General features: G+C 33.7%; 1 protein-coding gene across 2 annotated transcripts in view; it reads right to left on the reverse strand.

Annotated features, from left to right (window-relative positions):
- The window catches only part of REL (REL proto-oncogene, NF-kB subunit), a 30030-nt gene that overhangs the window by 3303 nt on the left and 7359 nt on the right, over positions 1-19368 (reverse strand). For both annotated transcript variants that reach the window (XM_039887083.1, XM_039887082.1), the window contains exons 2-7: positions 17034-17176; positions 14703-14851; positions 9953-10044; positions 1899-2039; positions 714-818; positions 394-606 (exon numbers count right to left, since the gene is read on the reverse strand). In XM_039887083.1, the coding sequence (XP_039743017.1) occupies positions 394-606; positions 714-818; positions 1899-2039; positions 9953-10044; positions 14703-14851; positions 17034-17176 (843 nt within the window). The remainder of the gene's footprint in view (positions 1-393; positions 607-713; positions 819-1898; positions 2040-9952; positions 10045-14702; positions 14852-17033; positions 17177-19368) is intronic.

The raw sequence follows: 19368 nt of genomic DNA on the forward strand, positions 1-19368 counted from the left end.
AGAGCATTTTCTCTTAGTTAAAAACAGTTTGATATTCCTCTCGTTTTCTTTTAACACCTATAAGTCGACAATGTCAATTAAGGCAATAAGGGCAGAAAAGGAGACTACTCTCTGATTGGCAAGTTTGCCATCTATAAAAAGGGCACAGTAAGGACCAAAAAAAAAACCCTCTCAAAATATAAAACAAATTTTGATAAGCAGTTTAGAGACCGAAATTATTCCAGATGCATCCAGAGAGGCAAACAAATTAGTCAAAAATCAACTAAAAACTTTCAGGAAAAGAAACATAAATTATGAAAAAAACATAACTGTATTTTAATGTTTCTTACAAGAAAATGTTATTAGCAGGACTAACTTTAGGAAATATTATCAAACATTACTACCAAGAAGTACCTTTTTCATCCGGTAGATATCTAAAGTCCATAGATTCACTAACTTCCTGGTCAGAAGGTCTCCGCAACTGCATTTTTACTGTTACTGGCTCTGTTATAGCTTTGCAGTATGGTGGAGTCTTGAAAACAATGGCTACTTGACGGTGCACATCAGCTTGTGAAAAGATACCTTTTGCTTCCCAGTCATTCAATGCAAACCGAACTTCTATGTCATCTAGTGAATATGAAAGCAAAGAAACATGAACGGGGGAGAAAAAGTAAAATGTATCTATCGATCTAAAATATATGCTGAATTCAATGAAACAAACAAACAAAAAATACCTTTCTGAACTTTGTCACAGAGTAGAAATATTTCATCTCCTCCTCTGACACTTCCACAGTTCTTGTTTACACGACAAATCCTTAATTCTGCAGTATTAGGAGCACCTAAACATAAAAAATATTTTAATGGGTTGCTACCTTAGTGATATATTTTATCCCTTTTTGATGGAGAGAATTTTAGGAAAACAATTTACAGAATAGATAAAAGCTTTAATATATGAATTAAGGACACTAAATACATTAATCATCCACATCTGTCCCTTTTCTAACTGCATTGCCCAACCTGATATAAAGCCTTATGACTTCATTTCTAGGCAATGACATGTCCTCTCATTAAATCTTCCTGCTTCTAAATTCGGATTCTTCAAATCCATCCTACACAATGTCACCAGGTTAATCTTCCTAAATGATGCAGGTTTCATGCTTATTATCTGGCCAATATTATTCCAATAACTCTCCCTGGCATTCAAAGCTCTCCATGATAAGAATACTCTAATCTACCTTTAGAGCCCTATGCCCCACTATCCTTTTATGCAAAACAGGTATATTTATATATCATTGGTGATCATATATGAGTAGACACACAATATAAAGGCAATCTCATAATTTTTTAAAACCATAAAATTCTGTATCCTTTGATCTAGCACTTGCCAACATTTCTATTTCAGCTAGGGATCTATTTGCACAAGATATGCACATACAAAATATTTACTGCAGTATAATTTGATAGAACAAAAAAAAAAGTTGAGAAGGAAACAAACTGAATGACTTGTGATAGGGTAACGATTTAATAAAGTTATGATATAGCTGTGTAAGGAACTATGCAGCTACTGAAAAGAATAAGGTGCATAAGGATTCAAGATATACTGCTAAGAGGAAAAAAAAGTTTAAAAAAAGATCAGTGATTTTTTTAAAGTTACCAAAAATATATTGTGTGAATGATGATGATGATGTGTTTGTATATATATGAAGAAGAAACTAGTGAAAATGTATCTGAGGACAGTGATTATCTTTGGAGAATAACATTAGAGGAGATTTACTATAGGAGAATAACTGTTGTTATTTATTTGAGGAATGTTTGAATTTTTCCTATGATACACTGCTTTTCTAGTTACCAAAATATTTAAAAAATTAAACTATATAAAACAAGCTAAGGCTACAAATACAAGAAAATAAAGTACTTACGATTGTCATAAATTGGGTTAGAAACAACAGGTGGTAGAGTAGTTGTCAAATTACCATGTTCATCATAGAGGAAAACTTGAAAACATAATCTTACTACATTGAGGTCACAATCTTCAGTGTCAAGTAGCTGTGGTTCAGGGACTGAATGGTGCATTAAAAAAAAAAAGGGATGTAGAATATTCACATAGACCTAAAATCCTGGTAGGTCCTCCTCCTCCCTGCCCAATATATCCAATAACCTTGAGTAGCATTCAAATCTGCACTGACAAAAATATAATGGTACACAATCTCAAGAATGCCTTTTATCATTAGTATATCATGTAGTCACTACCTAACAGTATTCATTAAGTTACGGCCATGGTCAGGAAGTAACTATCCCAGTTACCAAGAATTTAGAGCAGAATCCCAAATGACATTAATACCAAATTTATACAAAATGGTTGCAGGTTATATACAACAGAGAATAAGCATTCATTGATTAATTCAGCAAGAATGTATTTAGTCCAGTCTAAGAACTCTGCCTGTACAAGAATGACTATCATCTTCGTTTTACAGATGAGGCACTGATTTTAAGGAGATGAAATTACTTGTCCAAAGCTTCACAGCTAAGAAGTGATAGATTAGGAATTCAAACTCAGGTCATTGAATCTAGAGCCTATGCTCTTAAAAACTGAACTCTATTAGAAAATTTTACATATGTTTTACATAAAAATGACAAAAGAGATATCTACTAAAATTTAGATCAATATTTTAGGGATTAAATACCAAGAGGATACTAGATGATATAAAGTAGTTAGTTTCCATAAGAATTTTACATGCAAATTTGGTATGCTTTAAAAAAAGACAAATCCCACAGCAGGAAAATTTTATAGTTATAAAAAAATATAAAAACCCATTCTTTATCGAAGAATATAATATAATGAGTTTGTTAAATTGATATTTGGAAAGAAATCCAGGTCCAAAGGAAAATATTACTGCCTTTTCAAAGAATACCTACCATAAGCTGTAGTAATAAATGGTAACACAGCCATTATTTGCAAAGCATGAAATATACATATTAAATTACATAGAAATTTTTATTTGTCAATAAGTATTAAAATTTGAAATACTAAATTTGAAAAGCTAAAACCCAAACTTTGTAGTTTTACAGACAATAACTAAAAACTACAAAGTAATTTTGTTTTTAAATTACATTCATAGTCTCAGCTACCACAAGATCTAAAATTATCCCATCATCAGTATTCTTTTTTTTTTTTAACACCTACAGCACCTGGCATTCCTAGGTGGTCTTCTATCCAACTACTAACCAGGCCCCACCTCCCATAGTCAGCATTCTTAAACTTAGCATTTGAAGGAGTCTATAAGAACATATTTATACAACTAGGAGGTCAAAATGTTATGATACGAGCACCTGTATCACAGCGGCATACTCTAATGGCACAATTATGTAGGCAATGAGAGGTTTACTTCTTCAAAATCAATTTTTTTATAGCATTATAAATTTGAGTTAAAGACATCAATGTTTCTCAGTTCCAAAGGTGAGCAACCAACACACACACAAAATAAATTAGTAGCTACATATTCCTGACAAATTTTAAAACAAACCTATGTAAATGATAAATTGTGACAGCCATGTAATAGAAAAGAACTATGGATATATACCCCATCATGATGAATGTATCTCAAAAACATTCTGAGTAAAAAGAACCAGATATAAAATATGTAGTATGCTTCCATTTATATAAAATTCTAGAAAAGATTAATTGGTGACAAAAGGCAAATTAATAGCTGACTGGGGCCAGAGAAGGGAGAATTGACTGAGAAGGGGACAGAGGAAATTTGGGGGTGGTTGTGGCAGTAGTGAAAACGTTCCTTATCTGGACTGTGGTGGTGTTTCATGGGCATCTATGTTTGGGTGGATCTAATTGTATATAAATTAGACCTCAATAAAAGTTTATTTAAAATCTCTTAAAATAGCATATAAAAGAAAACTAAACTGGTTAATATACCAATGTTTAAAAACATTTAGTCATATAATTGTTCCATTAAAAATAAAAATTCTATCTGGGTCTCCAAAAATCAATTTTTATTGCATTTTATCTTGAATTTTCTCAATGTATGGTAATACAGTTACCATATGCATCAGAATTACATTGTTGCACAACATGCTTAAAAATCACTGACCAGAAGGAATCATGACTGATACCTGTTTTTACGCAAAGCAGGATTCAGTGTGAAGATAAAAACCCAGCTCACAGTTTCTTCTTTTCTACAAAGCCTAGCCTCATCCTTTGAAATAGAAAGAATATCTCCTCTAAGTCAGTGCAGCACTTGACCTATATACCTCTCTTACACACTTAAAGTTTTTTTTTTTAATCTTACATGTTTATCCTCTATGCATGCCTCTTCTACCCTATTAGGCTAAGTTTCATGAAGGCAGAATGGGTGTCAGATGCATCTTTGCATTTCCGTTAAGTATGGAACACAGTAGCTTACATATAATAAATATCCGTTAAACATTTCCTAACTGAAGAATTAAGAAAAGGCATTTGAACAACCAAATATTTAGACATTTCATAAGTTGCTGAAGAAAACTGTAAAGTATAAATCAACAAAGGGAGTTTCTACTTTTGGTAATGGCAAAGTCCCATATGTAAGTGGGACCAACTCTACCATAAGAAGTAAAAAAGGTACACAAAATACGAAACCAAAATCTTCTAAAGGCATCAGAAAACTACTAAGATCGTGAAGAATCATGGGGCCAAGATAAGGATGAAAGAAACTCTAAGAAAAACATTTCTATTTCTCTCTACTCGCTACTCACCAACACTTCTGATGTATATGCTTTTTCATACATAGCAATTCTCCAACTCTCAGGACACCAACTGGGTGTCCTACAATTTAACTCAACTCTGACACTAACCACCTGGGGTTAGCCCAGATCCCACATGTAAGGGCTCAATCCCACAAGACTGTTCCTCCCCACACACACTTAAGACATCAATCACAAGTCCAGGTTGTCACCTATACTTCTGACTGAATGCCTATAAATTGAAGGTTCCATAACCCACTCCTTGGGTTTGATAACTTGTTAGAATCCTCACAGAACTCAGGAAAACATTTTATATACTGAATTATCAGTTTATTATAAAAGGAAACAACACAGGAAACAGCCAGATAGAAAAGATGCGTAAGAAAAGGTATGTAGAAGTGGCACTGAGCTCTCACACATTCTCTGGGAATGTCACCCTCCCAGCATGTTCACCAACCCAGAAGCTCTCTGAACCCCTTCAGTGAAGATTTTTATGGAGGCTTCATTTTATGAGATGATTAATTAAATTATTGGACACGGGTGATTAATTCAACCTCCAGCCCCGCCCTTTTCTGAGGTTGAAAGTTCCAACTCTCTAATAATGTGGTTGGTTCCTCCAGCAACCAGAGCCCCTCATCTTTGTGGGTTTTCCAAGTCATCTCATTAACAAACTCAGATGTAGCTGAAAGGGGCTTGTTATGAAAACAGAAGACACTCTTTTCGCCTTTTTCACTCTTATCACTTTGCAAATTCCAAGGGTTTTTTTACCAGCTCCATGCTAGAAATGGGGCTGAAGACGAAACACATAGTATTTATTATAAATCATGGTATCACAAAAACTCAGGGAGGTAAGTTCAGAACAAGAAGGCTCTTTTTTCCAGATATAGCCTGCCAATTTTATAAGAGGTAGTAGATAAGAGGATGAGAAGTTTGAGATGAGCTCTCCAAAAGACTATAGGGTAAATATAAAGGGGCCGTCCAATGATAGAGAATCTAATCAATGCCTATTGCTTTGGTTGGGGCCGCAGAAGAGCTGTACCCTAGGAGTAAGGGTGAACTGGTCAGGTCATACCTGACCTCACAGGGATGAAAGCCTAGTTTCAAATAACCTAAATCCTTCACTGATTTTAGGTGATCTGGGATTGCTAGTGTGACTAGCCACTTACCACAAGAAACTCTTCTGAAGGGAGATAACATCCTAGGCCAAATTTTTACAATTTTTCATAGAAGATGACTGGTATTCTATATGACTGGTATTCCCTAACTACAGATCCCCAGATCCTTACATTGTTTTTTCCCTTCCTTAGCATTTTCATTGTCTAATAAATTACGTAATATACTTATTTAGTAAATTTGTTAATTGTTGGTCTCTTTCTAGTAAAATATAAGCTCTTCAAAGGCAGGAATTTCTTTCTGTTTTATTCATTGACTTATCCCAAGAACCTATAACAATCTAGGACTATAAGCAATAATGGGGTAAAAATCTGTAGAATAAATGAACATATAAGTAGTTAGATGGGTATCCTATTGTATATAGGTAGGAAACTCATTGCTTCAAGGCATTTAGTTGTGAAGATAGATATTTAATATAACAGTAATAAGAATACATTGTTTAGGTGCCAAAGTGAAATATAAACAAGTTCCATTATAGTCCCTGTCCACAATGAACATGAAATTCATCTCAGAAGACAAATGCTGAAGAATTAAATAATCCAATAGATGTCACTAGGCTTTTCATGAGTGAGTGAATAGTATAATTAAGAAGATATTGCCCTGGGATGAAAGAACTAGAAGGCTTTCAGGACATTTCAGGGTAAGGAAAACAACCTGAATATTTCTGGTAGACAAGTACAAACAAGGTATGTTCATTCATTCGTTTGTTCATTTATTCTTTCAAAAATTTTTCATTAAGCCTCTACCATGTGCCAGACATGAGCTAAGTGCCAGAGATGCATATAGGACAGTCCCTGCCCTCCAGAGTCTCACGATTTAGTGAAGAAGAAACATGTAAACAAAGTCAGAGTAAACAAAGTTAGAGCAAATCATATGAGAAATATGTACAGCATTTTCGGAAAACAGAGAGAATACTTCACTCTGTTCGGAAAGGTCAAGGAAAGCTTGAAAGAGGCGACCATTAACCTTGAAACCTGAGCAGGAATAATTCACTAAGTAGATTAGGGCACTCCATGCAAGGGAAATGCATGTATAAAGGCACAGTGGCAAGAAAGACTATGGTTCTTCTAACATGGCAAATAGTTCAGATGGCAAAAACAAAGCGTGCATGTGTGCACTCTATGTTAGGGCAAGGGGAGATAGTAAGTTGAAGCAGAGGATGAAAGATGGAGATAAAATTGAAATAGAAAACAAGGATCAGATTATGAAGGGCTTTGAATGCCATGCTTGAGAAGTTGAATTCGGCAAGTAGATCAGAGTTTCTTAAAGTATGGTCCATGGATCACTTGCATCAGAATCACATAGGGCAGAGATTTTCAAATTGTAGTTTGGGATTCATTGGTTATAAAATTAATTTAGTGGGTTGGCTAAGCATTTTCATAAAAAAAAAAGAAAAGAAAAAAATAGAAAACTATGGAATAGAACAGAGTATACTGCATATAATAAGAGTATTGGTTTTTTATCTTTGTGTTTATGTGTATGTATTGAACAGAGGAATAAAATCTATTTCCTAGTCTGAGTCACAGTCAAATAAGAAACATGGATCTAGGTGCTTGTTAAAATGTAGAGCTGCAAGCCCCATACCAGACCTATCAAATTAGTGAGAATGTAGCCTGGAATCCACATTTTTAATAATGTACTAAGGAATTCCTATGCACATTCAAATTGAGAACCACTGCTGAAGATTATCTGGAGCCAACTGAAGGATGACAGAGTTCTGAAATGATTCATAATGATTTTGGAAGACACTGTTTGGATGCAGAGTGCATAAACTGCTTGGAGGGTGATCAAGAATAGACGCAGGAACACAAGTTAAAAGGTTATCAACAATGGTCCAGGCTAAAAATGATGTAAGCTTACATTCCTACAATGGTAGTGAGAAAAATGGAGAAAATGGACTGAGGTATAAAAAATCTATTGAAGTTATATGTGGAAGACTTTGAATTCAAGGCCATTTTTAAACTAAGGAAGCACTGTTCCTGGAAGATTATTCTAATGAGAGGAAACACTACTGCAACTCAAATTATAAGATCAGTTCCTAAAGGAGGGAGATAGTAAAAGAGGTAGGGGAAGGAACAGATGTTAAAAAAAACTAACAACTGAATGACAGAAAACACAAATACTGTGAAGGGTCAAATGGCAGGATTATTTCTTCCCCAAATCTGTATTCTAGGTAACATAGGAGAGATAAGACCATGAAGCTAGAAGCCAGACTGTGTCCAAATTCTAGCTCCACCACTTACCAGCTATAAGATCTTTAGCAAATTACTTATATTTTCTATGTTTTCATTTCCTTATTTATAAAATGGAGATAATAATAGTACCTACCTCATAGGTTGTTAAAGAATTAAATGGAGTAAAATATGTAAGCAATTGTTATATACTAGGAAATATTCTAAGTGCTTATATGAGTGTCTGTTATTAACATCATGCCTGGTTCCGGATTGGTAAAATAAACACTCCCCCCACTCCCCAAATAAGCCCCCCAAACTTCCTCTTGATTCCTGCATCTTCCTTTTTAATGCCTTTTCCACTAGAGTCAGGAGATCTGGATTTGAATTCCAGCTCTGTCACTTGTACCCGCCTTGGGAAACATATGTAACCAAACCTTTGGTTTTCCCTTCTGTGAAGCAGTGCTGTTGTTAATGAAAAATAAAATTGCGCACATAAAACACTTAAAATTTACTCCTTGACATACAGAAAATACTTAATGGTAGTTATCATTTATAATCTTCTTTTACGCTACACCATCCCTATTTGACTCTGCAACTAGACTTAGATGGACTCTTTAAAAAGTTTAGCCTTTTACTCTAGCAATGAATCAAAATTTTAAATGAGCATTCCTGACCTAGGAATTTCTGAAAATTTATCCTAAGGAAAAAAATCACACAAATGAGTTCAAAGTACATATTCAGTGGAGCTTTTGTAATAAGATGAAAATAAATGTTCATTAATAGATGACTAGAGAAAAAGATTATGGTCTACCGAAACAATAAAAAGTATAACAAATTTATAAGTACTAACATGGAAAGAGGTTTAGTCCTGAGTGAAAAAAAAGCCGTCGAATAGGAAATTAGTATGAGTCCATTTATATAATATGTGTATAAATGGCTATACATTTGTAAAGGAAATTCTAGAAAAATATACATCAAACTTAATAGTAGTCTCCTCTGGCAAGTCAAAACTGAAGAAGTAGGAGACTTTTGCTTTCTGCATTATACTAAATAGTATAAAAAATAGAGACCTAGAGAAAGATACAGACCTTATGGTTCATAAAAATACAGTACTTGTCAATAAGCATATTCCTTAAATTATCATATACCTCTTAAATTATTTTTATACATCAAGGAAAAACACGAATAAACAAAATAAGGATATAACAAAAAAATCTGTTCTTGAAAATTTTATAGTTGTTCAATTCCTGTATTATACATATTTCGGTAGCTGCAGAAGATGTTACCAGGAGATTACTGCAGTATAGGATGTTAGCATTTAACTTGGTAGTCCTTTAGCTATAAAAGCAAGATACAGTGTTTATAGTTGCCAGGTGCTACACCAGACAGTGCCATCCCCAACAAAATCCACTAAACACTATATATCTATCCATATAAACAAATATAATATGAAAATATTTTGTATAGCTTCTACTATGGCTATTCTTCTTCCACACTGAGATTCATTTAAGTTTCACAGCTGAATATGCTCTTGAGTTAAATGCACTCCAATACCTTATAACCACAGTGCTTGCTCAACATTCAGAAAGGGGAGTATATATTGTCTGCTAGAGTGGCAAAGGGAAGGCCACATTCAAAGAGAATCAGAATATTTCTGAGGAGGTTTTCTCATAGAAAATAATGACATTCTCCACTGATATAAGAAAGCCTTATCTGCATGAGAATCCTTTTTTTCAACAGTGAAAGATTTTAAATATAATTCATTCTTCAGCTATAGGTATAAGTCAACAAGTAGAAGGTGAACACAGAATTTAAGGTGGCTTTTAAAACACAGGTTTAAGACACAAATGAGTCAATATCCGAATAATAGAAATGATTGTATCAAACATACTCACCTTCGAAAGGATTGATTCCCGCCCTTATTCTTGAAATAATAGCTTCTTTTACTTCTTTTTTCTTTACACATCGAATACCCAAGTTTTGAAAACTAGAAGGAAAATACAAAACTTTCAAACTGCATTACAGTTAAACACAAGGGCACATAACTGGGGTTTTTACTAAAGAATACTGCAAGTAGCAAGCGTATATCCAACAATGAAGAGTTATACTGTCAAATGGAGATAGTAAAGCATGAAATACATTTAGATAGAGATGTGAGGGTAAAAGGAGTGGGGTTATATTTCTAAGAGAATTGTTACAAATAATATATACTACATAATTTTTGCATATAGCATTTTATAATTACATCTTTCTAATATGCCTATGTCAAATATACCAAAGTAAATGAAGATTAACAGAAGAGTAACACCAAAAAGCTAAAATTCACCTCCAGAAAAAATCATTATCAAATCAATAAAATCGATGTATATGACAAGTCAAGCTAAAGTTGTAAAAAGATGCCCACAGGCTGAGGCCCACAGGTATGTTTTGCTGAGCCCATAAAAGTTTTGTCAACATTTAAAAAAATGTTCATAAGCTATCAACGTTTAAAATCAGGTAACTGCATATAAACATCTGGATTTCTGGCTTCTTGAACATTTCAAAAGTCTAGCAACAGTAGGGTGGCACATAAACATCTGGCTAGAACTGAGCATCTGCTACCCTATTTATGCAAGGGCTTTCTAGTTTGCTACTGTGCCTGCTAGTCCTCTTATACTTGACCCACTCCATTCCATAGACATTTGATTTCTGAACCCTAACTTCATTGTTAGTAGCAGTGGGATATTTTATGCTATATTATATGAAGTTATAATAATCACTCATCATAAAGCACTGAAATGCATTTTTTAAAATTAGAAAGATGTTTGATACTAACAATAATATTTAATGAAAGTTTCAAAATGTCATTTATGGAAAACTTCTCAATAGCTACAAATATTACTAATTTGCATGTGTAGTACAGATGATGATTAGGGGAACTCCCTTGTCACCACCAGTCATACTTGTTCCCACATGGAAAAACCATGACATCATTAGAGTTGGGTGGGTGTGAATAAGGAAGCAAAACTGATTATTATAAATTATTTGTTCAAATTTCACATGGCACTTTGCCACAGGAGGCTGCTGTCTTCTGTGCCCCTCTCCATGCTCATGCTGTCATATGTTCATCCTCTTCACATTCACACTTGTGATTCTGCTGGCACCTAAAATATCTTTGACATTTCTTTCCTCTGTCTCCAATAATTAAAAAACAAATCTTGAACTCATAATCTTTTCTTGAAATCCTGAACCACAATCTTCTTCCTCAAAAGTATTCCATTTCTTTGAAAGATTCTTAGCTTGGTTCTCTTTTTCTTTGACAAAAGTTTTTAAAGAATCCTCTATTTTAATATATTTATATACTACTTGATTTTGATTCATCTGAATCATCATATTTGACTCCTAGTCACAGAATATTAGAAGTAGTGAGGAACTTTGAAATTCTGACATGAGGAAACCAAGGATCATAGAAATTACTTGAATCAATTATTCATTCATTTAAAGTCATTCAACAAGTTCTACCATACAACAAAAACTCTGGAAAGTAATGGGGATATATAATCCTTCCCCTCATGGAGCTCACAGTCTCGTACAGGGGTTGGCCCATGTGTCAAATCTGGCCCACTTCCTGGTTAAGTAAAATTTTCCTAGAGCAAAGCTAAACTGATTTGTTCATATATTGCCCAAGAATGATTTCATGCTGCAACAGCAGAACTGAGAAGTTGTAACAGAGACCATATGGCCTGAAAAGTCTTAAATATTTACTATCTGGTCCTTTATAGAAAAAAATTTGCTAATCTTTACTCTAGTGAAACAGACACTAAGTAATCACACATGCACAAAATACTAAACTGAAACCATGACAACTTTTATAAAGGAGATATACGTGATGTCACAGGAGCCCTATAATGAGAGAAAGTTGATCAGTTCTCTTGTAGAAAGTGACACTTAATGATGAACAGAAATGAACTAGGGGAAGAAGAGACTAAGGAGACTTCAGGCAGAAGGAAAAGAACATGAAAGGTACCTACAGAAGAACACAGAGCACAAGAACCCAAAGGAAGGCTTCTGTGACTGGAGTACAGAGTTGAAGGAGAACACAGTATAACAGAAGGTTTAAAATACAAGTTGGTCACGTGGGCTGTATAAGGAATGCTGTCCTTATTCCAAGAGTCACATAAAGCCATTGAAAAGTTTTAAGCAGGGATGTGACAATCAGATTTGTATTTAAAAAGATCACTCTGTCTAAATAAATAAAATAATTAAGTTAAATTAAAAAAAAAAGATCACTTTGGCTAAAGTGGAAGACATATTGGGGAGGAAGAAGCATAAAAAGAGTTGATGAAAAATCAGTCAGTTGGCATTTAGACCTCAATGGTAGTAATGTGATAGTGATGGAAGTCATTGAGAGAAATGGATAGATTCAAGAACTATTTAGGAGGTACCTGTTAGTGATTTCAATGTGTACACCTGTGAGTGGTGTCAAAGATAACACCTACGTTTAGGGCTTTTATAGCAACAATTAGATAAGGTACATTGGAAGATCAATTTTTAGAGGAAAGAGGTATGCCCATGTAAGAGCATGACTTTGGGCATATTCTATTTGAGTTTCTTTTGAGATATTTAAAAGAATAGGTCAAAAAGGCAACCAGACTAAGCACATTCCCCACTAAAAGAAACTAGGGATCCTTAGAAAGATTTTTGATTTCAGGGCTGGGGCAAGAAAAGTACAAGTCTTAAACACTTTGTTGTGTCAGAAAGTAAATAAGTGTTCAAAGAAAGATAAGGGCATGTCAAAAAGACACAGAAAATAGTTTGAAGAGGCTTGCATTGGTCAAATTTGTGTCAATTTGAAAATCAAAATAATAATGTCAATATTGAATATAAGAATCTACGGGTCTCTAGTGGTATTTTTTGTTTTTTAAATGGAGAGGGGAAAAAAAGGAAAAAATTTTCTTTACAATTGAATGCCAATTAATATCATCAATGTAAAAAACTAATATCACATGGCTCCTGAAGAGGTACTTTGAGAACAATAGAGCATCACCTCTGTAGATTTCTTATCCAAAATGTTTCATGTTAATATGAAAATACATTCATGTTATTCATAGAAACATGGACATCATCATGAGCAACCATTCAGACTAATCCACATTGAACAATGATCTTCAAAACAACAGCGTAGACTCTTCAAAAATATTAATGTCATGAAAGACCAGAAAAGGCTGGGAAACTGTTCTGAATTAAAGGAGATTAAATAAGCATGACGACGAAATACTATGTGTGATCCTTAATGAGATCCCTGATTGGAGGCAGAGGCAGGACACCCAAGAAGGGCACTAGTGAGACATTATTGGATATAATTCAGGTAGTCCAAAAATTTAACTGCCTATGACTAAGATGGAAAGGGAACTATGACTAAGCCAGAAAAGTAGGAAAGCAGGAGAGTTTGTTTTCAAGAAAGGAGTGATCTACGGTATAAAATGTTGTTGGAAGGTCAAATAATATAAATAGAAACAGTTCTTACCAAGTTTATATTACTAGATATTTTATGTTTTGTGTTCTTACTATAAGAAGACTATTTTAAAGCATATTTTCTAAATGGTTACTATTAATATATATGGAGGCTACTATTTTTTCCTGTTGTAATTATTTTCATTTTTCCCTAAATGCTATACATGTTCATTACAAAAAAAATGAGTTATAAAGTAAACATAAGTTAAAAGAAAAACATGAAACCCCACAACCCTATCTCCCCAGAGACAATTACTATTAATACCTTAGTATACATACTACCATGTGTATGTACACATTTTATTTTAAACAAAAAGATAATCACATATTGTTTTAAACCTGTTATTTATCTAACATATTGTGAATATCTTTCTACACAAAGATATTTGCAATATTATTTTTAAGGTTATATCGATGTACATTGCATGGATGTGTCAGTCTATTTAACTAATCCTAATCCCCTTTGTTTATTATTTGGATTGCTTCAAACTTTTTGCCATTACAAACAGAGCTGCAATGAACTTCATCATAGCTAAGTGTCTGAACATGCTTAATTGTCTTCCTGAGGAATAAATTCCTAGAAGTAGAATTGCTGGTTTAAGAGACATTCATATTTTTTAGACTTCTGCTATATAGTTGTTAAAATGCCTACCAGAAAGATTTTGTTAATTTACTCTCTCACCAACATGATGAATGGACCTACCTATCTCTGGCAGCCTCACCAACAGTAAGTATTATATACTTTTTAAAAAATCCTAAAACTTCTGTTGTACGTTAATTTTATAACCTGCCCTTTTCTAAATAATAATTTCAGTTTTCCAGTCGATCTTCTTAAAATTTGACAATTTTAAAGTTAACTATTAATGAAAAGAGTAAAAATTTAAGAAAGAAAATCTTTCATAAATTGTCCAAACTAAAAAAAAAAATCACAGCATAATTTGTTTACTTTAGGTAACAATAAAGAAGTATTTCTACTGCCATCATGAGCTATGTATTCTAATTCAGAATAAAAGGGTACCTCTAATGCAAATAGTAAGAAAATTTAAATGTACATTAAACATAAATAGAATGAGGAATTAGGTTTACTCTACTAAAAAATAACATTATTTTTGCTTATCCTATTCCTGAAGATGTCCGTGACTGTATACTTACAATAAAGGTCTGCGTTCTTGTCCAAATTCTGCTTCATAGTAGCCATCTCTGCAGTCTTTTCCTACTAAATCATGAGGATGAGGTTTGTATGGCTCATTCTTTGTTACTAATGTAATTCTCACTTTTCCTTTTCCATAATAGTTCATAATCTGAAAAGGTAGGAAATTAAATAGATGATCCATAAATATTTTTCATTAAAAACAGATATACTAAATGAGAGTTCAATTTACATAATGTAGTTAGCACTGGGTAAATAAAGTCCAACTGGCTGGCAATTGCAGTTTGGATGAAACCTTCCAGAGAAAACCAGTGGGGAAGTATCTACCTCTCAGCTCCTTGGCATATTATTTTCTGCCCTAATTTCAGTTTGCGATATCATCTGATTCTGCTTATTTATTTCCCTTTTAAAAACAAGTAAAATTATACCAAAATATTATCACAGAGCACAAGGAAATAGTTAGACATTAAGTGACTAAATGCCATGCTCTTAGATTCACTGACATATCATAAATATCTTTTCAAAGTATATACTTATGCCATAGTAGAAATGACACCACACCAATACATATGAAAATTGTATTTAATATATGACATTTCATTTCATAAAAATATTTGTTAATCAGTAAGCATATCCCAAGTGTTCACTGTATAATAGGCAACAAATCAAGTTGAGGTCACAAAACTAAATTTTCCCATAATAAGTATATCTAGAACAATGAGAAAAAAGAGGAGAGTTAAGCATGGGAAAGGAAGGACATTCAGAGCATAGGGAGGAGCTAATGTTTAGTTTGGAAGCTAGCAAATCTGCAAGCACAAAGCAGGGAATACAAAAACCAGTGTAGGGCAGACAAGGGAGCAAGGTGGTTAAGTAAGAATGGGTAGCTTTATAGGTATGAGGGCACTAAAATCCATAATTTTGAATTTAAACTTAACCAGGAAGTATTTATTGCCTTTCTGAATAAAAGAGAGGGTAACCACTTAAAACTGTAAGATAGGCTAATGTAGAATTCAAACTGTAAAGTGTCTGGGACCTACTGGAATGGTAAGAACACAGATCTTAGAAATAGTTTGAAGAATGTATAGAACAAGTTGACTTATGGAAAGGAGTTAACGATTGCTCTTAAAGGATTAGAAGAACTGTTTTCTTATTTACCTTTTATTCTCATTTTAACATTTAAATAAAAGGATTTAGATAATCCATATTGCTGTCCAAAAATGTGATGAAAATTAGGAGCCTGGAATTCCATAATTTGCCATTGCCTTATTCTATAACTTAGCATTCCTTTTATTTTTTATTTTATTTTATTTTTTTATCAGTTTTATCGCATGCTTTGATTTTGATCACTTAGGCCCTGGAACACTGTGTTGCTTTTGATTACTGATTTTTACCATGTGTGTAAGAGGGGGCTACTCCCTCCACACATACTATGCATTTGCCAATCACACACACTATGGATCATCAGGAAAGACCATGGCATTATTTACAGACTATATTTTCTTTTTCTTTCTTTCTTTTTTTTTTTAGCATTCCTTTTAAGTTCAATAGAATAAATCTTGCAGATAATCTAGTTATAAAACAGTGAATTATGATCTGTTGTTGAAAGGTTAAATGACTTTTCAAAATCCACTCTGCCATTAAGGTTTTTAATTGGCATTGAAAGCTTTTAAAAATTCATTAAAAATCAAATGAAATACAGTGTATTAATATCAAATATAAACATAGTATATTTTATAAATAAACAGTGTATCACCAAAGTCATTTTGGATCACAAACTACATTCAAACCTTATGCTAATATGAAAAAACGATATTTAAAAAATAACTATATTTCAGATTGGTCAATGCAACCCAGAGTATCAAGACTAGGCAATAAAGGTAAGGAAAAAAGAGGCAAAAATATTCATTCTCCTTTCCCATAGCCAAGTGATTGTAGGAAGAAGAATTCTAATTGAGTTCCCAGATCCATGTTTTTACGGTACAGGACAATTTTGCTCACTGCTAGAAGGAGACAATGCTTTTTCCTCATTAGTTCTGTGTTCCATGAAAGGAATCATCATCCCAAAGCTGCCAATGTACACCCAGCACTGTGAATTTCTCTACTTAGATTAACAACAAACAAATAATGTATAGCTACATGCAGGGATAAAGAACTCATACTATATTTATTAAAAAAATGCTGCTAGACATTTATCTAGTACAGATCGATTAAAAAAAAAAAGAAAAGCCCACAGATAAGACCGTGGAAAGACTGGGCCTTTAATTTGACTGCTACACCTAAAAAATGAAGCAACCAAGAGTGAGGCACACGGAGGAGAAAGGTCGATTGATTACCTGAATAGAAGGGTATGTTCGGTTGTTGTCTGTGCTGTGCTCCCCTGGAATGCTGCCTGCTGATCGCCCTTCACATTTGTACCTAAAACGCATTCCCCTCTGCCTGGGTTGTTCAGTTATCTCTATGTATGGGTTATACCCACCTGAAATTGTAAAAAAGGAGAAGGTGAGATTAGCATAGCAATAATAATAGATTTTAACCATTTTATTTTTATTTTTTTCAAAACAGCAGACTAAAAGGTTTTCTCTCCCAAGGTTAAAATATAATTATCCAAGATTGGGTGGTAAAGACACCTTTTTCTTCCATCTAACTGAGCTCCTATACATTGTTCACCCAAGTAATTCAAATTATATACATTGGTTAGCAGTTTACCACTTAATATCTACAGCTAATGCCAGTGTGAAGTTCCGAGATAGCCACTTCAGAGATATTCACTTCTCACATGACACCAAGCAGAAGGGTTTCCCCGAGGGTTCCCCCAGAGTAGTAAAGAAAGTCTTCAAAAGTACAATATACTCCCAAAGTGGGTTTAACTGCTTGATTTTACATTAAACTCTTAACGGTGGACTAAAAGGCTACTAATTGAAAATGAAAATGCATTCAAATCCTTGCAGAAGGATATATAAATTTTTTATATCTCCATTGGAATGTTAACAAATTTGTACATAGCACATCAAAACAAGTTCCAGAAGGGACTTTAGGCTCAACGGAATTTTCAATCAGTCCCATCTAAACTTTTTCTAAAGATACAACAGAGGACAAGAAAATAATTATTTACTTTCTATAACAAATACAATTCAAATGTTCATCTTTAGAAAGAACTACTGATATATACAACGTGGATGAATCTCAAAATAACTTTGCTGAGTGAAAGAAGCCAGACCAAAAAGAGCACATACTGTATGACTGCATAGACATAAAGCTCTAGAATATGTAAACTAATGTACAATGAAAGAAAGCAGATCACTGGTTGCCTGAGAACTGGAGAGTGGAGTAGATGGAGAAACTCTGGGGAATGAGGGATATGTTAATTATCTTGACTGTGGTGATGATTTCAAGGTTGTATATGTGTCAAAACTTATCAAAATGCAAACTTGAAACATGTGCGATTTACTATACATTATTACATGTCAATAAAGCTGTCTAAAACATATACATTTTTACTCACTCATCCAAATTATGGGAAAAAGTTCAATAAAGACACTCAAGTGTGCTTACAAATAGGGTACTTAACAATGTATCTTCATTTCAGAAATCTAAAGAGAACTTCCATGTGGCAGGGGACTCTCCCTCAATCACTTTAGTTATTTCTAAATTGCCACAGTTAGATATGAATTTTTTTGACTATAGGCTTATCCTGTTAGAATGCAAGCTAATCTTCAGAAAGAGTAGCAGTAGGTCCTATCAGTGTATAAGGAAGAGGCCTTCTGAATCCTAACCAATCAAATCTTAACAATGAATACCTTAGAAATGTTATTAAATCTCTTAAATCTCTCACTCTATAAAATATGGATAATAATAATAGTATTACCTCATTGGGTTGTTGTAAGGATTATAAATAACACGTTAAATTCTAGCAAGTGTCATGCATATAACAAATAAATGGTGTCTATTACTTCAGATGCTTTCTTGAAAACAATGATTTATAGTGATACCATGACGGTATCACAACTGCTACTTTCAAGAATTTTACAGAACAGTGAGGCAAACAACACATATTATTAGATTATAGAAAAACAGTTGTTGAAAGTTTATGCTAACAATATTCTGCATAAAATGACAATAAAAGCAAAGGAGTCAGGAATGCCTAACTATATACCAAAGGAAAAAAAGAGTTAATGAAGCAAAAAGGTGGGGAAGGAGAAGGGAAATAAGTAGGCATTGTAGGGAAAGGGAACAGTGTGTCCAAAGCTGTGCCAGTACAGAGATACAGCCCCAGTGGATGAGAAGAGTTTAAGACTCACCAATACAGTCCCAATGGAAGAGGAGTACATTTCCACCCTTAGAAAGAGAACCAAAAGCCAGAGTACGTTAGGCAATTTGGATTTCATTCTATGAGTGACAGAGAATCAATGAATGGTCATGTGCAGGGGAATCACAAGATCAGACTGGAATTTTTGAGTAAGAATTCGGGTGGCAATAGACAGATCAAAGAGAAAAGAAGCAGCAAGGTGATCAGTTTTAGAGGCTGCTGCAATAACATGAGCAATGATAAGGGTATGTTTGGAATATGGTAGGGATAATAGGAATGAAGGATTATTTAAAAGATAAAACGGACAGTAGTTGATGACCAACTGAACATGAGGGTTACGAGAAAGCGTCATCGATGACTCC

The sequence above is a fragment of the Pteropus medius genome, unplaced genomic scaffold (assembly GCF_902729225.1).
Source record: "Pteropus medius unplaced genomic scaffold, Ma_sr-lr_union100, whole genome shotgun sequence".
In the NCBI taxonomy this organism is placed as follows: Eukaryota; Metazoa; Chordata; class Mammalia; order Chiroptera; family Pteropodidae; genus Pteropus; species Pteropus medius.